Source organism: Rhineura floridana, chromosome 3 (genome assembly GCF_030035675.1).
Source record: "Rhineura floridana isolate rRhiFlo1 chromosome 3, rRhiFlo1.hap2, whole genome shotgun sequence".
Classification (NCBI taxonomy): Eukaryota; Metazoa; Chordata; class Lepidosauria; order Squamata; family Rhineuridae; genus Rhineura; species Rhineura floridana.
Window position 1 is genome coordinate 93891013 of NC_084482.1, and position 21469 is coordinate 93912481.

The following is a 21469-nucleotide window of genomic DNA, read 5'->3' on the forward strand; positions in this document are numbered from 1 at the left end:
GGAATGGTGGAGCTCTGAAGCTCTCACTGTGCGATCTGCGGCAGCGATCCTGCCGCGAATCGCGGAAGGGGAGCAGAGGGCCCCCAAGGGCCCTTGGCCAGTGCCCCACCTGGCTGCCCTTTGGAACCGGCCCTGAGGCTGCATAAAACTTTTGCATATTCCTGGGGAAAACAACAGGTAAGCAAGGAGGGAAAACAGCTCAACATTCCAAAAGTGTCTCTAGGCCTCTTCAAACACATTTCCCAATATCTCTTGCTGTACAACTATGTTATACTGCAGTTTGTCTGAAAAACAGAGCTAGAGCAGGTTCTCTTTAAAAAAAACCTACAATGTTAAAACTTTTCCTGTAGAAGGACACACGATGGTTGTTCACAATAAATTTAGTCTGATTCACTCATAATGTTAAACCATTAGCCATCCAGAAAAACTTCATTATGGAGCATCATATAAATGTTAATAAATAAGCTTATGAATTTAAGCCACAGCAAGCCTCAAGAAAATAGAAAGCTGACACACTGGGTCAGGATATTCATCCATCTGTTGTTGCAGTGGCTGCTCCTTACACCACCACCACCACCACCACCACTACTACTAACACTAATAATAATTACAGCCACAAGAGTGGCTGCATACTATAGCCAGCATGGATTTTTCACATTCCGCAATGTTAAATCGAAAATACCCCCCGTGCCATTCTGATGCTTCCCATAAGCTCATTTTTTAAAAAAAACCCTTACAAAATTCATAGTACTGAACTCAGAAATGCTTGCTTAAAAGCCCTCTAAGTATGCATGGCGATACACAAAACACTCATAGAGATTGAGAGTTCACAATATAATATAAATGGAAAAAATCTAGACCCCGTTTGACTTTTTTCTTTCAGTGGTCTCTTAATTTGTTGAAATTAATTTAAAATCAGCCATGTTCACAAAGTACCTGTAATCCTATTACTGACCTTGCCCCATACTCTGACCTTCATCTTCTGCAGTTTAAAACTTAAAAAAATGCCTAGCTAATGTTTAATTAATTTAAGAAATTTAACACTGAAGTCTATTATAGTGTCAGGCATGCTTAGTAAAAACCATCAATGTTCTAAAAGTCAGACTCACAGCTGTTTGGGTTGGCTAATCAGGTGGCCACACCCATGCCTGACATTTACTTCGCTTTAGACAGTCATGGCTTCCTCCAAAGAATCCTGGAAAGTGTAGTTTGTGAAGAGTGCTGAGAGTTATCAGGAAACTCCTATTCTCCTGACAGAGGTCCAGTGGCCAGAGTGGTTTAACAGTCAGTCCCTCTTCCCAGAGAATTCTAGGGATTGTAGCTCTGTGAGGGGAATAAAGGTCTAGCCATCTCTCAGCACCCTTCACAAACTTCCCAGGATTCTTTGGGGGAACCCACAACCGTATAAAGTGAAATAAAGGTCTGGTGTGGATGTGGCCAGGGACAGCTTTGGTTTAAATCTGGGTGGGCGACTACATGTGCCTGCGTTAGAATAAAAAAGTGGCGGGGAAACCTGAAAAACAACAATACTGTTCACAATGTTTTCCTTTCGGAAAGGGACTTTCCCTCTGTCCAGTGCCCACCCACCCAATCTCCTCTCCCTACATCTCCCCTTCCTCCCTATTCCTACCTTTTCTCCCCTTCTCTCCCTCTTCCCCCTCCTCCCCCCTCCAGGTCAGTTTCACCTATCCTAAGCATGATTGTACAGGAGTAAATCCTACTGAACTCAAAAAGCATGCAAATGATAAAACTTGCCCTCCCCTCATCCTCCCTCCTATCCCCTGCCTCCCCCTTCCTTGGCCCCTCCCTCCCCCTTCCAATCCCCTCCCCCTCCTCCTTGGCCAGTTTTATCTATTCTAAGCATGATTGCACCGGAGTAAATCTGATTGAACTCAAAAATCATGCAAATGATCAGGCCTGCCTTTCCGCTCTCGTCTCCTTCCCCCTCTCTCCTTCCCCTCCCCTTCTTCCCCTCTCCTTTCATCCTCCCTTCTTTCTCCCCTCCCCTCTTCCTTCTTCGTCCTCCCCTGCCCACTTTCAGCCCTTCCTCCCTCCCTCCCTCCCTCTTCTCCTCCTCCCCCATGGTCAGTTTCACCTATCTTTAGCATGTTTGCATGGGAGTAAATCCCACTGAACTCAATAAGCATGCAAATGATCAAATGTGCTCTCCTCCTTCCTTCTCCCTTCCTCCCCATCCTTCTGTGGTTAGTTTCACCTATCCTAAGCATGATTGCAGGGGAGTAAATCCTATTGAACTCAATAAGCATCCAAATGATCAGTCTGTTCTCAACAAACTTGCACAAGATCCCATTCCTTACCTCCTGGATTAAAAAGCAGAGAAATTCACTAATATGCAAAACAAACCCTTGCAGTTTAAAAACGTGCCTATAGCCAAGAGATATTTCTATCAAACTGTAAAAAGCAGGGAAACTGGGCAGCAATAGTGAATGCACCAGGGGAGCAGGACACCTGTCCTCCTCTCTGAGATATTGTACTGCCCTACAAATTTGTCAAAATGCAAACACAATTTGGATTGGTCTTTCACAGTTCAATCCACTTCCTGCGTAGCTTGGAAGAATTGGTAATATCTGCCTCTGAGCATATGGTGAGTGGTGACAACACCTGCTATCATCCCAAATAACAGAAACAAGACATGTGCTGTGCTGATCTTGTTTTAGCAGGGAGGAAGCAACAATATTAAGACAGTTGATATAGTTCAGATACTTTAAATATGTATATTTACTTCACTATTTTAGTGATGTTTTCTATAGTAAACCATTTTCTTTTGCGCCTGTTTCTGTGAATATGTGAACACTTTGCAAAATTTACACTTAAAAAACTCCAAAAACAATTGTGGAATAATGGCACTGACTATTCTGCATGGACATGAGGAGTGTCTCAGTTTGCACAACATATAACAGTGGGACGTGAAATATATTTTAGCAAATTTCTAGATGTGCTCTATGTTTTTAATTGACCGTGCCCACCTTTCCTTTAGTGGAGTGGTTTAAGCAGCCTGAACACATGCTAGGCCAAGTTTGTTTTTTTCAACAACTAGAGTCATTGCTTAAGTAGCAATAAAACCTAAATAACCATATGCTTGTCTTGAGCTAAGTATCAGTGTTTCATGGTTTTAAACTTTGTATGGTTTTTAAAATTGTATATTTGTTTTTAATGTTCAATGTTTTTAATTTTTGTAAACCACCCCGAGAGCTTTGGCTATGGGGCAGTATATAAATGTAATAAATAAATAAAAAAATATAAATAAATATTGTAATGTCTGATTTTACATCATATTCCAGTTTCAGATTTAACTGTTAATGCACGCAAAATATAAATAGAACATAATCTCCAGTTTGAAGCACAAAAGGCTGTCTTCACCATCACACGATATTGACCGATAAAAAGGCTTTGAAATTAATAAAAATAAATTTGACATAGATTTCTAGGATGAATAATGAGAGAAATCAAATTTTCTAGGTAGGATTCCCTGTAGAAACAGTAGTAACACAGGAAAGATGCAAAGTAAGAAGAACACCAACAAACATACAAAAATGTAATTCGCCATCTTTGGAGATGGCAGGTGTTGCCACCACTCACCATATGCTCAGAGGCACATGTCACCAAATTCTTCCAAGCTACACAGGAAGTGGTTTGGACTGTGAAAGACCAACCCAAATTGTGTGTGCATTTTGACAAATTTGTAGGGCAGTCCAATATCTCAGAGAGGAGGTCAGGTCTCCTGCTCCCCTGGTGCATTTACTATAGCTGCCCAATTTCCCTGCTTTTTAAAGTTTGATAGAAGTATCTGTTGGCTATAGGTATGTTCTTAAACTGCAAGGGATTTTTTTGCCTACTACTACTACTACTACTACCACTTGTCCTTCACCAGCAGGTAGCAGGGCTGGTTAAAATTCAGTTAAAATTCAGCATTAAAAACAGTTAAAACAAATTAGAGTCACAGCAATCGGGCGAGTCCTGAAAATGCACATCTCAAGTGCCAGAGTGAAGTCTTCAGCATACAAGAAAAGCTGCATAATAAAAGTGCCAGATGCACCTCTGTGGGCAGAGAATTCCACAGCTTAGGGGCTGCCTCTCCTAGGCTACCACCAGCCAAATTTCTAAGGGCAGCGGAACTACCAAGAGGACCCCCTCTGCTGATCTTAACATCTGAGGGAAATTTGGGGCCTAAGTCATTTAGGGCTTTACTCTGTCTGGTAGCAGCTAAAGCCTTAGATGCAAGACCTTTCCCATCAGTACTACCTGATCCTTTTCGCTTGGAACGCCAGGGATTGAACCTGGGACCTTTGGAATACAAAGTGTATGTTCTCCCACTGAGCTGTAGTCCCTGTCCTTCTTGCACAAGGGCGAAACTGAAATAAAAAGCTTCCATTATGCTTGAATTCAGGGAAAGTGTCATTTATTCCTACTGTAGTTAACAAACTAGGGCCTGAAACCACAGTTTGATCCTGGTAAGTTTGGACTAACCTTAGTTGAAATGAGTTTGCCTGTGCTCAGACGTAATGGGAAACTAGTTTATTCAAATCTGAAAGTGAAATATTTCAAACTCCTCCCCTTGCACATGAAAGGAAGATGGGGAAGCACACAGATGAGAAATCTCTAAAACAGGTCATCATGGTAGTTTAAAGCTGGATTACAAGGTACAAATGAAGAAAACCCTACAACAGACTAGGTTAAATGTGGGTTATCTATCATTCACACCTTCATTCAATAGAAGCACAGAGCTAAGGCTAAATTTTTGTCTCAGCTTGTTTTCCATCTCACAAGGATATGGCTTCCTAAAACCTGTGATGATCATCCAAGAGACAGTATATTTGCTATGTGGTTGCATGTATGTGCATGTTGTAGCTGCAACATCTTACGCTCTTACCTTGTTCATCCAGCAAGATGTTATCAGGTTTTATGTCCCTAAACAAAAGTTTGAAATAGAGAAAGAAAAGGTAACAGCAATTAGTTTTACATCTGAAAGAAAACACACACCTTTATTGCAAGATTATTATGTTCCTCATATAATTTAAATTACACCCAAATCGTTCTTGGCAATCCATAGTATGGTCCTCAAATCCTTCTGCTACCCAATGATCATAATCATACCTGTAGTTAAGAGTCAATAAAATGAACAAAAACCAGTCTGGGACCCATAAGTTCCATCTAGTACCAGAAGCACAACTTTTGACCTTTTTCACTGCGAACAATCAACCTGATTTGTCTGCAAAAATCTTCCTCGTAGCTATCAATTTCCTCAACAGCTGCAATATACTGCAGACAGTACTTCTGGCTATGCCCTTTAAGGAGAAACATATTTGTCTCCTTCGTGTTCCTTTTCTTTTATTTCTTTGTGGCAAGCCTGATGAAGAGTTCTGTGAAACTTGAAAGCTAGCTTACTAACTGGTCGTTTTTGGTTAATCCTTATAAAGATATTATGCTCCTGACCATGTTTGGATAGTTTTTTCTAATGGAACTGTCTGCAGTTCCCCCCATTGCAGGTTTAAAAGTCAAACAGCCCAGAAAGTATATGGCTAATAAGAATTGCAAAATTATACAGCCACAAGAGTGGCTGTATAGTATAGCCAGCATCGATTTTTCACATTTCGCAATGTTAAATTGAAAATACCCCCATGCCATTCTGATACTTCCCATAAGCCCATTTCAAAACAAAACCTTACCAAACGTATAGTCCTGAACTCAGAAACGCTTGCTTAACAACCCTCTCAATTTTCATGGTGATACACAAAACAGTCAGAGAGAACAGAGTTCAAAGTCTAAAAACAGAGAAGAAAACCCCAGAGCCCTTTTGAACTTTTTCCTCTCAGAGTTCTCATAATTTGTTGAAATTCATTAAAAATCAGCAAAGTTCACGGAGGACCTGTAATCCTGTTACTGACCTTGCCCCATACTCTGACCATCTTCTGCAGTTTAAAAATTGAAAAAATGCCTGGCTGATGTTTAATTAATTTAAGAAATTTTGGCTGGAACCCTATGATAACCCCAGGCACGCTCAGTAAGAACAAACTGTCAGAGTTCTAAAAGCCAGACTCACAGCTGCTGGGCTTGGCTAATCAGGGGGCCACACCCACACCAGACTTTGATTTCAGGTGAGACAGTTATGGCTTCCCTCAAAGAATCATGGGAAATGTAGTTTGTGAAGGGTGCTGAGAGGAGACTCCTATTCCACTGACAGAGCTCCAGTGGCCAGACTGGTTTAACAGTCAGCTGCTCTGATTGAAGGTCTGTAAGAGGAACAGGGCGTCTCCTAGCAACTCTCAGCACCCTTCACTAACTACACTTCTCAGGATTGTTTGAGAGAAGCTATGACTGTCCAAAGTGAAATAAAGGCCTGGTGTGGATGTGGCCAGGGACAGCTTTGGTTTAAATGTGGATGGGAGACTACATGTGCCTGCTGTAGAATAAAAAGGTGGGAGAAATGCTGAAAAGCAATGATACTGTTCACAATGTTTTCATTTTGAAAAGAAAAGGGCCTTCCCCTGTGCCCAGTGCCAACCCACCCAATCTCTTACCCTTCCCCTCCTCCTACTCTCCCTGCCCCTCCCCCAGGTCAGTGTTGGACTATGACCTCAGAGACCAGGGTTTGAATCTCCACACAGGCATGAAGCTTATTGGGTGACCTTGGACCAGTCAGCCTCAGAGGAAGGCAATGGTAAACCACCTCTGAATACCGCTTACTATGGCCCTGTTCACACATTAGTCAACGAGTGTACAGTCCGTGTACCCAGGTACACAAGTAGCTGGGCTGTACACTTATACAGTTATTCACATGTAATGTTCAACAAGTGCACAGTCTCTGTTATATACACATTTGCTGCCAGGGAAAGAAAATGGCTTCAAAGACACTTATTAAATGCACCATTGAAGCAATTCCCTTTTACTGGCAACAAGGAAAGGCATGCTGGGTCTGTTATACTTCATGAAACTGTTTCCCGTCAAGGGGTACATTCAACAGAAAGAGTTTTGGCAAAAACGGGAAGATAGTTTTTTCATTTTTCCTGCAGATTCTTAAGTTTTTAAAATCAAAACACCAACTATTTAAAAGAAAATACCAGCCTATAGCTATCATAATTATAGCTATTAAAATATTGCATTTTTCATTGCCTGTTATTAGAGTATGTATGGTTTTGATGTAGGCTTTCATGGAACAATCCTATACATGTCTATACAGTCCTATAGAGATCAACAGGACTTACTCATAGATACATCTGTGAAAGTGCAGACCTAAATATATTGAATACTTTTATATGAAAATATTTTGAGAAGGGGGCTGCAACAAAAACAAGCTGCCTAAAAGAATATGAATGGAAACTATTCTTCCAACATGGTACACCTGATTCTTTCTTGAGGACATCATGTGTTTTAATACACAAAACTACACTCAAAATATAAACGTGGGGAAAATTATTTATCAGTTGGGCTTTCCAGCCTGCTGCTCCCACTGTAACATACCCCTGGAAAGCTTTTCCTGGTATTTGGAAAGCTCTGCGCTGTGGTTGTTATGGTTTTTCAGTGGAACTTTTTGTAGCTGAGTATCAAAAAGTGATCATCAGTATATTTTTATGGTCTATGTCACAATGTTTAGCTTTTGGATAGCACTTTAAATGCAGGGTGGGCAGAAAGTAGATCAAAATGTATTGGTGTATCTCAGGATGACTTGCAGAAGATCACTGAGGATTTCAGACTCCTGTTTCACAATGAAAACAAGAAAATGACAAGCCCACCATTATACTGCTGAAAATAAGAAAGTGGGGGGTAATCTGAGTGGATTTTTGTGTGGAAATACTGTGAGCTCAGTTCAATTTTGGAACTCAAAACAAATTCCTGGGCTAAGAATTATTTAACTCTAAGTGTATATATTTTGTGGCTTGCTTTGGGGTTGGTGGATTTTGGGGTTTTTTTAATAATCATCATCAATACCAAAAACCTGAAGTCTAACCATCTTGATCTAGAGCAGTGGTTCCCAACGTTTATGAGCATGGGATCCCCTTTATAAGCTGAAAGTTTTTGTGACCCCCTCCCCCCAGGGAGGCAGGCTGGCTACCAGGAAGGAAGAGGGAGGCTGGGCCTGGCAACCAAGAGGTCTTCTGCATCTTTAACGGTTGTGGAGGGGGAAGGGAGAATTCCACCTTGTGGTTTTTCTCATTACAGAGTTGCAAGAACACCTGCACTTGGCTGACTTTCTCTTCTCCTAAAGATACAGGATCAGTCTCAGGCCAAGAACCTGGCAACCCTAATACATATATACAGGAAGTGGTACTAAAGGGTACAAGGGTAAAATTTAATGTAGAAGGCATAAAATCAGTGTCAGGCTCTACCTTCAGTCCTGGGAACATACTGGAAGCCAGTGGAGATGGAACAGGACTGGTATCATGTGAGCCAAATAGCAAGCACTCAAAAGCACTCTGATTGCTACATTTTGTACTATTTGCAGTTTTCTACACATTCTTCAGAACAGTCACAGGTAGGACATATTAAGTAATCTAATCTGGACATAGCTCAGTTGTGTAGAATGTCTCTCCACCAGCTACCACCAGGAAGTAATGGCAATGAACTAAGATGATGCACTCAAAACACAAACCTACGTATGTCTATTCAGAAGTGAATCCCATTGTTTTCAATAGTCTCATACTGTATGGACACACCAGTCACTTCAAAAGCAGCAAAAATGATTTTTCTGGTTGTTTTGAAGTGACCCTGCCCTCGGTTGGACACACCTCTCTTCCCCCTGCTGACTCCAGATCTTTCAGGACAGCCCATAGTAAGTGTTGGGCCAATCACTGTCTCTGCCTAGCCTACAGCAAAGTGTTTTCCATTGGCCACACCTGGAGGGGCAACAGGTCGATCTACCAATCACTTGTGAAATCTGTCTGATGCTGACTTTGTAAAAAAAACAACACACTTGAGTGGATCCAACCAGGTTTTAGAATAAAAAGAGGCAGAGTTTGACTAGCGTCATGTGCCCGTTTTCAAAAAACAGGTGGAGACCCATAACAGTAAGTGTCTCTCTACCCTCAACTACATCCGTTGTAAGCCTAACAGAAATACAATGTCCCTCATTAATATTAAGGGTTACTTTCTGATGCAATGTTTGGAAATATGAAAGAATGGCATACCACACAAAGAATGTTAACAGTAGAGCAGAAAAAACTTTCTTTGCCGTTAAAATACAAAATCTGATATTACAAGAAAAAGGAGCAAGACAATGAAATCTAATTTGTTCACTGCACCAAATTTAGATGAAAGTTCAGCACAGGTTTATCACAATTTTTTTATAAGAAAGGTCAAACATTTATTGAGCAACAGCTTTAGGAAGAGCATTATGTCGGAGTTATTAAATGTAATACAAAGTAGTACTGTAAAATCATATGATTAAATGGCTGTATATGTGGCATAGGATATAGATGATCTGCATACCAGTACTTTCAGATAAGATATATTATTTTTTAAAAACAAGTCCCACTAGGGGGGGGAAATGAAATTCTAATCCAGAATAAGAATTCTTTTTTTTTTCAATTAATTTTTATTCTAATTTTCAAAACCAAAATAATACAAAAAGAAAACAACACAAATCAATAACTAATACAATACAAAAAAAATACATATATATAAAAATATTGACTTCCGATTTGTCGTAGTTCAGCTATAAATCTATAATATATAACAAACCTATCTCTTAATAGATTATAAAATCACCTTCCTCCAGCGGTTATCTTAGTTGGTTTCAAATCTCATTAACATCATATCATTTTAATATTCCACAAAAAGTCAAAGAGAAGTTTCCAATCCTTGAGATATATATCAATCAATTTTTTTTCTAAATAAACATGCCAATTAATCCAGCTCATCAAATCTACTAAATCCAGTAATTTCAAAACACTATAATTCAACTATAAATCTATAATATATAACAGACCTATCTCTTAATAGATTATAAAATCACCTTCCTCCAGCAGTTATCTTAGTTGATTTCAAATCTCATTAACATCATATCATTTTAATCTTCCACAAAAAGTCAAAGAGAAGTTTCCAATCCTTGAGATATATGTCAATCAATTTTTTTTTCTAAATAAACATGTCAATTAATCCAACTCATCAAATCTACTGAGTCCAGTAGTTTCAAATCGCTCTTCTGTCATTATCCATATTGGGTCCATCTTCCATCTTTACGCACCCAAAAATCTTGCTGTCATAGTCATATAATAAAAGTCTGATAGGAATTTCCTCCATCACAGATATTTTCTTACCATCAAATCCAAACGTAACACTGAAGTATTGTTTCAAAGCCGCATCTCTGCTCCTCTTTTCCACATGATACACTAGTACATTTCTTGAAGGTTTTTCCATTGACACAAAACAGGGATTAATTCTATTAACTTTCTCCATTTCAAGTTCCATCAAATCCTTCCAGTCCAGGAATTTTTTTGAACCGATAATATCTTTATCTCCAATCTCTTCAATTCCTTCAGAGACAGCGCTGTATTCCAAACTGTAATATTTATCTCCAGGATCCGTCACAACCAGGAAATCCAAATCTTTTTTCATGTCCATATTTAAGCCAATCTCCATAGATTGAACCTTGCCTTTAATTTCTCTTTCATCCTTTTTTTGTTTTCCAGACCTATCTTTATTCTCCTTTCTCACAGAATCCTGAGTTTCTTTCAGCTCCTGTCTCATTTCATGAAATTCAGTTCTCCACGCTTGTCTATTATTTCTCAGTTCTTGTTTTATTGAGTTAATCCCATCCATTATTTTCTGAAGCATGTCTAGAAATAAAGTCCCTTCTTGTACATCCATGATCTTCTTAATTGCCATTCTTAAAACCAAAAGAACAAAACTCCTTCAATTTTCAATGTCCCAAGCAAAGAGCAGTTTATTTCTTTATCCAGTTACAAAGGAGTTAATCTTTCCAACCAACTAACGTCACATGCTAGACAGTCCTTATCTCTTAAATGTCCAGAAGTGCAAAAACAGCTTTTAGTTCACAGCGTTCAAATAACTAGTAGCAGAGGGAATGAGCAGATTCGTCAACAACAACAACAAAAAAGTAGATCAGAAAAAATAGTCCCTTATATATATTACACAAAAGTCTTGTAAATCAAAAAGATTTCTTATCTCTCCCAATCAGAAAGCTCTCATCCGTTGTAATCTTTAAAACGCAATTTTCCATGTCAGCTTTTTGCAATAAAAAAAAAAAAAGATAAGCTATTTATATTTTCTTCCCCCTTAGTTCCGTAAATAAAGAAGGAAAGTCTTACCTCATCTAGGTTATCTTAATTGCTGTTACTTTGACAAATCTCTTTAGCTATATAGATAAGAAAATGATAAATGTAGACAGGAGGTTTGCCTGCTAGTCCGTTAAAAAAAAACAAGCCACCACTACCCCCAAAAAAGGTCAATGAGAACTCTTGCCACACAATGTTGAGTGTCAGTTGAAAAGGAAAAAGGGGAAAGGGAAGGCAGGGGACAGAGAAATGCTCTGCTTGGAGGAAATGGTTGGCTTGCTGTAACTCTGAACAGGAGCACCAAGGAAGCGGGCACTGGAATATTTTGTTGATATTCCACTTGTGGGACGTTATTGTGCAACTTGATACTAGGCATTTTTCCTATCTTAAAAAAATGCAGACAAGAACTGGGTGGGATCATCTCAAAAGAAACTTATTCTTGAAAATTGCAATGCAGTCCCCTTCCCCCAGTGGGCTTTAAGATAAGTATGCACTGAAAGGGTGGAAAACCTAGCCCTTACAATTCCTTGATCATCCTGAGTGTCTTCTGGGAAACTTAACCCTTACAATTCCTTGATCATCCTGAGTGTCTTCTGGGATAAATAATGTAGTTTTGCATGTTTTTATACCTGACTGCAAAACATATTAACTATGTCTTTTTGTTTCAGTATTTATTGCTTTTACAGTATTGCCCAGGTGGATAGATGAATGAATAGATATACCAGGAAATGGAACCCAATTTCACTTATTTTTCCCTTGGAACAAACACAGCAGGAAATGCCGCTTCTACTTTTAAGCCACTTTCCTGAATGCATCAGACTTCTTTTCCCAAAAGCAAAGTACTCTTTGGCAAGGCATTTAGGATATGCTTAGCCTATTGAAAGTACTTTTACAACAATTGATAAAAAGCTTCTATCGTGTAAGGTGCAATTGCAGGAAGAATGTAATGACAAAAAAAGTTCAGTTTTCTTTTTGAATTTATCGATGAACATCCTTCAGTCCAGGCCACCTCCATGGCAACAGAACTAAGAGGCAGAGGCAACTAATCTGTTTTGTTGATACGACTTTCACATTTTCCTTTGACTCTGGTATTTTTATACAAGCAATGTACTGTTCTTTCTTTTAAAACAATCACAGTGCTCTATGCCAAATATCACTTTGGAAAACTAACAACCTGATCTCAAAGATCTATTTTTACTCAATGCTGCTGCTCAAGGTAGAACCTCAACTGTGATGTTTCTCTATTAAGAAGCAAGACTTCTGATTCTTTCAAGAAACTATTATTTATTAACATATTTATTAAATGTATATTCCACCCTTCCTCCCAAAAGAGCCCAGGGCAGTCAAACACATCAGTGATAAAACAATACAATTAAGACATCAAAACACAATTCCCAGAGCTTGGAAAAGTTACTTTTTTGAACTACAACGCCCATCAGCCCAATCCAGTGGCCATGCTGGCTGGGGCTGATGGGAGTTGTAGTTCAAAAAAGTAACTTTTCAAAGCTCTGACAATTCCATATATAAAAACAATTAAAAACAATTCCAGTACAGATGCAGACCAGGATAAAAATCTCTGCTTCAGGTTGGGGAACCTTTTGCTTTCCAGATGTTGCTGGGATACAACCCCCATCAGCCATAGCAAGCATGACCAATGACACTGGATGATGGGAGTTGTTCAGCAACATCTGGAGGGCCAAAGGTTCCTCATACCTGCTCTACTTAAAAGGCTTGTTTAATGAGGAAGTTTTCAGTAGGCGTCTGTCTAATATTAAACAGGAGGAAATTCCAAAAAGTAGGTGCCACCACAATAAAGGCCCAATTTCTATAATGAACAGAACAGACCTCCTGACAAGGTGGTATCTGCAAGAGGATTTCTTCTGCAAAGTGCAATGATCAACTGGGTATATAAGGAGTGAGACAGTCTTTTAGGATCCTGGTCCCAACCTGTGGAGAACTTTGTACATTTGTAAATATATTTGTTGTGCTGAAAATTTCTGTTTATATCAACCAGCTGGTTAACATATTCAGTCTCGGCCAGTTCTCTTTATCAACAACTATACTCAAAAAGTCTTAAAGAGGCTAATCCCACACAAAAAAGAACTAACATTTTTATTATATTTTAGCATTTCCAATTCATATTGAGGAAAGAGAATGAGTATTACAGCCCAAAAGAAACTATACTTCTTTAGGCTGGAGACAGAAGACTTCCCCCACTCCGCCCCACTTTAAGACTTAGAAGTGAAATTATCCTGGGAAGTGTAGTTAGCGAAGGGTGTTGAGAGTTGCTAGGAAACGCCCTGTTCCCCTCACAGACCTTCAATCAGAGTGGCTGACTGTTAAACCAGTCTGGCCATTGGAGCTCTGTCAGTGGAATAGGAGTCTCCTCTCAGCACCCTTCACAAACTACACTTCCCAGGATTCTCTGAGGGAAGCCATGACTGTCTCACGTGAAATCAAAGTCTGGTGTGGGCCCTGATTAGCCAAGCCCAGCAGCTGTGAGGCTTTTAGAACACTGACATTTGGTTCTTACTGAGCATGCCCCGCGTTATCATAGGGTTCCAGCCAAAATTTCTTAAATTAATTAAGAATCAGCCAGGCATTTTTTAAACCTTTAAACTACAGAAGATGAAGGTCAGAGTATGGGGCAAGGTCAGTAACAGGATTACAGGTACTCTGTGAACATGGCTGATTTTTAATGAATTTCAACAGATTATGAGAACTCTGAGAGAAAGAAGTCCAAAAGGACTCTGAGGTTTTCTTCTCTCTTTTTAGACTTTGAACTCTGTTCTCTCTGACTGTTTTGTGTATCGCCATGAAAATTGAGAGGGTTGTTAAGCAAGCGTTTCTGAGTTCAGGACTATACGTTTGGTAAGGTTTTGTTTTGAAATGGGCTTATGGGAAGCATCAGAATGGCATGGGGGTATTTTCAATTTAACATTGCGAAATGTGAAAAATCCATGCTGGCTATACTATACAGCCACTCTCATGGCTGTATAATAAACAACCTGAGCATAAGACGGAGCAGTTCTCAGCATTAACATTCCAACAGATCTCGCTTCCCTAGTAGGCTTCTAAGGGAGGCTTTCCAAAGGTTTGGATTCAGCATGGGGTGTGGGGCAAGACTATCTGTCTCTTTCCAGTTTCCAGCTCCACAACAAACTCAAACATACAGACATCTCTTGGCCCTAAGAATGGAAGGGGAGGCCTGCCCCAAGTTGTTCCTATGGCAACACATCTTTTCTTGCACAAATCTTTAGACATGTAGATCAGGTAGTTGACAGACTCATCAACTTAACAAAGAAACTGGCTTGACCAGTACAGCAGGTTTCTCTGCTACAACTCTATCTCTACAGATTTAAAATCAGAGGCTGGAAAGGGAAACAAAGGCATCATCCATATCAACCCCCCAATCCTAAAACACTGTGTATTTTCCCTTCTGTGGCTAATAGCACCTGTGGGAGTAGGGCAATTTGCACCAGGGAATCGGCATAGAGGAGGTTAACTTCCATGCCCATTCAAATTGCACCCCTGCATAACTGCTTTTAGATACACACACATCCATGCTTCTCCAACATCAGGAGGGGGAATCTACCATGTTTAGTTTGACCCTAAGATTCACACTAAGGTGTGTAAACCTGCACTTGGCTATATACAAGATGACATTGCCACACCCCACCCAGTGTATTTTATTTTTATATCTTTTTGCTGTGTTATATTGTGTGATTTTATTGTATCTTGTGTTCACTGCCCAGAGAGCTATAGCTAGTCGGGCGGTATAAAAGTCTAATAAATAATAAAATAAAATAAAATAAAATAAAATAATAATAATAATAAGAGCATTTGTTATGGTTATTTTTTTATTCAAGCGAGAAGTATGTGTGATCTGGTAAGGGAATGGGCAACTGCTTCCACACTTCTTAAATGGCATGCTAGCAGGAAAGCTATCCTGCTCATAAGTTTATATGAATAAGCTCTTAAATGTGTAGGTTTAGTTCTCCTCCCTTCTGTTGTAGCTGCTGCATCAGCAACATCACCATGTCCACCAAATAAAAGGTATTTGTCAGTCTTGCAATAACCTGCTGAGAAAAACAGTGACAGCCACTCATACAAAATCTATAGGGAACAGCTGGCTGTCTCTGTCCTATTTACAAACAGTTCCTTTCAGCAACAAGCAACAACCAGTTTAATCTATACCAACTAGAGGGAAAGCCTCCACTGTCACAAAGAAACATGGTGTTAGCCTCTGATACCTCTTTCTAATATCACTGAATTTAGAACAGAAGAAGCCTACAGAAGAAAACTAATAGCAATTTAAAAGGAAAATAAGGATGAGAGACATCTGCAAAAAAAAACCCTACACCATGTTCACTGCCATTCATACAGGTTAGTCATATTAGTCTTACATAACTAAGCACTTTTCTGACTGCAAAAGTTTTCCAAACTGAGGTCCTTGGGGGGGGGGATTCAGAGCTTGACACTTCCAGTGTGTCAATATCTGTGTGCAGACAACAGCAGCAAAGTGGAACAGGTATTGTAGGGGTACATATTCATTTTAAGGGTCTTGCTATGATCCCTAGTCAAACCACTGTTATGAGTTTTTGAAATTCTTCAAGTAGTTTTCTTCAGAAGCTGAAACTTGCCCCCTAAAGCCAAACAACACTGCTACAATAGACATGCCTATATCTGAGGATGGAACCAGTTGTTACAAAAAAATACTTCTCTGCTGCCCCCAATGGCAGCACCATGTTGAGTTCCCAACTCTCTTTTCCTAACCTTTAGTTCAACTTATCTCATGTCTTGACATCATTTCACTGACTGAGCATTACCCTCCTGCTGCCTCACAGAACAAGCTGCTTCTAGCGTGGGTGGGGAATTCACTCAGGATAATGAGGCCAAGACGTGAGGTAAGTTGAAGTACATATTACAGGGGGGACAATTTAACACGGGGCTGCCACCATTTGCATCAGTCCCCTGCCTTTTGTATATAACATGAAGTTCTACCCTTAGTAAGACTGTTTTGGGCACCTATTGCTTAGTGATGATAATGTGTAACATACACAATGCCCTGTGGCACTGTTTTCAAAGGATTTTTTTAAATAAAAAAAATAGAAAAGATGGGAGCTTATCCACAGGAATATGCCCTATGCTACCTACTCATCTGAGCAATGTCCTATCCTATGAAAAATATTTCTTAAATTTTAAAATTCATCTTTTTTATTAGACCTAATGCCAACCATAGCAGTGAGGGGGGAAAGTAACTTGGTTTCACAGAAATAATCAATCTACAGTCTGAGAGGGAATTTTATTTCTAATTGAAAAGTTAAACCTTATTAAAAATTTAACATGAACTGTAATCATATAGATACGAAGAGACACAAAAACACATTTCTCTTAATTTAAGCCTTGAAACAGCCATCTCTGGGGCATAGCTCCTCCAAGGTACACAGAAAAAAAAGTACAGTGCTAAGTCACCAAAAAGTAAATAAAATTAATATAGAGTGCAGAGTTCAAGAATCACACTTCTAACCTTGGGGAGACTTTCAAACGTTTCCAGGCAGAGATAAGTGTAATTTTTAACATGTTACAGTAAAACTTTATTTTATAGTAAGATAAAACAAAAAAACTCAGCACACATAGTCCTATTCTTTTCAGTTTCAGAATGCAGAGACGATCAAACTAAGAGTTTGATCCATAGTAAAAGACAGAGAAAAGAAATGGTGGCACAGCTACTCAGTGAGGATGGCAAAATGATAACAGATGACAAAGAAAAGGCAGAAGTGCTCAATTCCTATTTTGGCTGTCTTCTCCTAAAAAAAGGTATATGACCCTCCCAGGAAACATGAAGTAGAAGGGGCAGGATTGGAGATTGAGATTGATAGACAAATGGTCAAAGAATACCTAATCACTTTGAACGAGTTCAAATCGGCAGAACTCTCAGAACGCTGTCTATTATCTTTGCAAAATCACGGAGGACCGGTGAAGTGCCGGATGACTGGAGGAGAGCTAATGTTGTCCCTATCTTCAAAAAGGGCAAGAGGGAGGAACTGGGGAACTACAGACCAGTCAGCCTAACATCAATCCCTGGAAAAATTCTGGAGCAGATTATAAAGCAGTCAATCTGTAAGCACCTTGAAAGAAATGCAGTGATTACTAGCAGCCAACATGGATTTATGAAGAACAAGCTAGAGGGAGCTAGCTAGAGGAAGCCCCAGCTGACGAAGCGTCAAAGCCCCAGCTGACAAAGCATCAAGGCGAGTTAAGCAGCAGAGCGAAAAGAGGGTTAAAGAAAGGTCAGGCTGTTCTAGGTGGGAAAACAACAAACACACAAGACTTGCCTTGAAGGCACAGCCCCTTGATTAGATTAAAAGCAGCCAAAAGCTTAAACAGACCCGCCCCTCGCTCAGGAAGGAAGGAAGCCTGAGAGAATACTAAAGAGTTAAGCCCCAGCTGATAGCCATCAGCCTCAAGTAACACATCATTGGCTGGCAGCAGTAGCTGGGAGGAACCAGCCACACATATAAAGTCAGAGCACCCTAGCGAGGGAGCCTGCTCCACGAGCTAGAGGGAGCCCCAGCTGACGAAGCGTCAAGGCCCCAGCTGACGAAGCGTCAAGGCCCCAGCTGACGAAGCGTCAAGGCCCCAGCTGACGAAGCGTCAAGGCCCCAGCTGACGAAGCGTCAAGGCGAGTTAAGCAGCAGAGCGAAGAGAGGGTAAGTAGCTCCCATTTATTCCATTATTTAATTGAAGTAAAACAGCTCAGAGCAATAAGTAATAAGGGCAGCCCAAGGTCACCCTGAGCTAGGAGCCAAATCCTGAAAGAACCTATATCTTAGGAGACAGATCCTAGGAGAAGGAAGCCCATAGAAAGCTAGTTTTCAACACCACCCTAGCAGGAAAGCTTCAGGGGACACTGTAAACAAGGCTAAATTCCAGTCGGAGAGAAGGGGGAAAAGGAAACTCCACCGACACATACAGGGAGAGAGTCAGCTCACTCCTTGCTAAAAAGGGCAGCTTCAGCCTTCCTGAAACACAACCACAAGCTCTGTTTCCCTAGGTTAAAGAAAGGTCAGGCTGTTCTAGGTGGGAAAACAACAAACACAAAAGACTTGCCTGGAAGGCGCAGCCCCTTGATTAGATTAAAAGCAGCCAAAAGCTTAAACAGCCCCGCCCCTCGCTCAGGAAGGAAGGAAGCCTGAGAGAATACTAAAGAGTTAAGCCCCAGCTGATAGCCATCAGCCTCAAGTAACACATCATTGGCTGGCAGCAGTAGCTGGGAGGAACCAGCCACACATATAAAGTCAGAGCACCCTAGCGAGGGAGCCTGCTCCACGAGCTAGAGGGAGCCCCAGCTGACAAAGTGTCAAGGTGAGTTCGGCAACAGAGCGAGGAGGCCAGGGCCCCCCACTCTGCCCGTCTGTTCCCTGACCTCAACTAAACCGCAGTCTCCAACCTATTGACGTAATAAACCTTAAACAAAACTATGCAGGTAAGAAGCCAGCAGGGGTGTGGGGGCTTTCCAGTGTTTTGCACCCCCTGCAGCATGTACGACTATCTGCCTGTTGGACAGAAGTCATGGGTGTGCTCTCGGTGCAATGAGCTCCTGGCTCTCCGGGAACGACTTCATTTCCTTGAGGCCAAGGTGGCGGACCTGGAAAAGCTGACAGAGGCAGAGAGGTGTGTGGAGGAGGCCTTCAGGGACGTTATAGCTGTGTCCCACTCCAACGATGATAGCTCTCCTGCTATCATGGAGAACGATGGTCTCGGGGAAGGAGAGCATCCAGCTGAGGAAGAGGGAAACAATCCCTTAGAAGGGACCGATTCCTTGGGAGATGAGCAGCTATCCTCTCGTGCCGAGGATATATCTCCAGGGGGTGGAGGGATCCTTGTAGTGGGTGATTCGATCATTAGGAACATAGACAGTGGGGTGTGTGATGGGCGTGTAGACCGCAAGGTGTTTTGCCTGCCTGGTGCGAAGGTTGCGGATATCGCCCGTCATTTAGATAGTTTGGTAGACAGTGCTGGGAAGGAGTCAGTGGTCGTGGTGCACGTTGGCACCAACGACATGGGGAAATGCAGCCGTGAGGTCCTGGAAGCAAAATTTAGGTTGCTAGGTAGGATGCTGAAAGCCAGGACCTCCAAGGTGGCTTTCTCTGAAATGCTACCAGTTCCACGCGCAGGACCAGCCAGACAGGCCCAGCTTCGCAGTCTCAATGCGTGGATGAGACGACGGTGTCGGGTGGAAGGGTTCGGATTTGTTAGGCACTGGGGAACATTTTGGGACAAGCCGGGCCTGTACAAAAGGGACGGGCTCCACTTGAACCAGAATGGAACCAGACTGCTGGCACTTAAAATTAAAAAGGTAGCAGAGCAGCTATTAAACTGACTGAGGGGGGAAACCCGACAGGAGCTGAGAAAGGTCCGGTTCGGAATAAACCTCCCCCCTGGGATAAAAACCAAAGAAATGATGAAATTTTAAAAGGGGTAGGCCTAGAAGTAGGCATTGTGAGAGCAGGGGCACAGGATATAAATTCAGAAGAGCAAAATTACCACAGGCCTAACCACAAGTGCCAAAGACACTTGAAGAGAGACACTGCTTACAAGTGCCTGTACGCTAATGCTAGGAGCCTCCAAACCAAGATGGGAGAACTGGAGTGCTTGGTCTTAGAGGAGAGCATTGATATAGTGAGCATAACCGAGACCTGGTGGAATGGAGAAAAACAGTGGGATACGGTTATCCCTGGATATAAACTATATCGGAAGGACAGGGAAGGACGTATTGGTGTCGGAGTCGCTCTATACGTGAAAGAAGGCATTGAATCCAGCAAGCTCGAAACCCCAAAAGAGGCAGACTCCTCCACAGAATCGTTGTGGGTGGTGATACCGTGCCCCAGGAGGGACTTAATACTGGGAACGATCTATCGTCCCCCTGATCAAAATGCTCAGGGAGACCTTGAGATGAGATATGAAATTGAGGAAGCATCCAAACTAGGAAATGTGGTAGTAATGGGTGACTTCAACTACCCGGACATAGACTGGCTGCATATGTGTTCCAGTCATGACAAAGAAGCAAAGTTTCTAGATATTCTAAATGACTATTCCCTAGATCAGTTGGTCATGGAACCGACCAGAGGGACGGCAACCCTGGACTTAATCCTCAGTGGGGACCGGGACCTGGTGCGAGATGTAAGTGTTGTTGAACCGATTGGGAGCAGTGACCACAGTGCTATTAAATTAAACATACATATAACTGGCCAATTGCCAAGAAAATCCAACACGGTCACATTTGACTTCAAAAGAGGAAACTTCACAAAAATGAGGGGATTGGTAAAAAGAAAGCTGAACAACAAAGTCCAGAGGGTCACATCACTCAAAAATGCTTGGAAGTTGTTTAAAAACACTATATTAGAAGCTCAACTGGAGTGCATACCGCAGATCAGAAAAGGTACCTACAGGGCCAAGAAGATGCCAGCATGGTTAACGAGCAAAGTCAAGGAAGCTCTTAGAGGCAAAAAGTCTTCCTTCAGAAAATGGAAGTCTTGTCCGAATGAAGAAAATAAAAAAGAACACAAAAAAGAACACAAACTCTGGCAAAAGAAATGCAAGAAGACAATAAGGGATGCTAAAAAAGAATTTGAGGAGCACATTGCTAAGAACATAAAAACCAACAACAAAAAATTCTATAAATACATTCAAAGCAGGAGACCATCTAGGGAGACAATTGGACCCTTGGATGATAAGGGAGTCAAAGGTGTACTAAAGAACGATAAGGAGATTGCAGAGAAGCTAAATGAATTATTTGCATCTGTCTTCACAGTGGAAGATATAGGGCAGATCCCTGAACCTGAACTAACATTTGCAGGAAGGGATTCTGAGGAACTAAGACAAATAGTGGTAACGAGAGAGGAAGTTCTAAGCTTAATGGACAATATAAAAACTGACAAATCACCGGGCCCGGATGGCATCCACCCGAGAGTTCTCAAAGAACTCAAATGTGAAATTGCTGATCTGCTAACTAAAATATGTAACTTGTCCCTCGGGTCCTCCTCCGTGCCTGAGGACTGGAAAGTGGCAAATGTAACGCCAATCTTCAAAAAGGGATCCAGAGGGGATCCCGGAAATTACAGGCCAGTTAGCTTAACTTCTGTCCCTGGAAAACTGGTAGAAAGTATTATTAAAGCTAGATTAACTAAGCACATAGAAGAACAAGCCTTGCT

General features: G+C 41.1%; 1 protein-coding gene across 1 annotated transcript in view; it reads right to left on the reverse strand.

Annotated features, from left to right (window-relative positions):
* The window catches only part of STK32A (serine/threonine kinase 32A), a 126761-nt gene that overhangs the window by 31153 nt on the left and 74139 nt on the right, over positions 1-21469 (reverse strand). The window contains exon 6 of the mRNA XM_061616936.1: positions 4892-4929. Within this exon, the coding sequence (XP_061472920.1) occupies positions 4892-4929 (38 nt within the window). The remainder of the gene's footprint in view (positions 1-4891; positions 4930-21469) is intronic.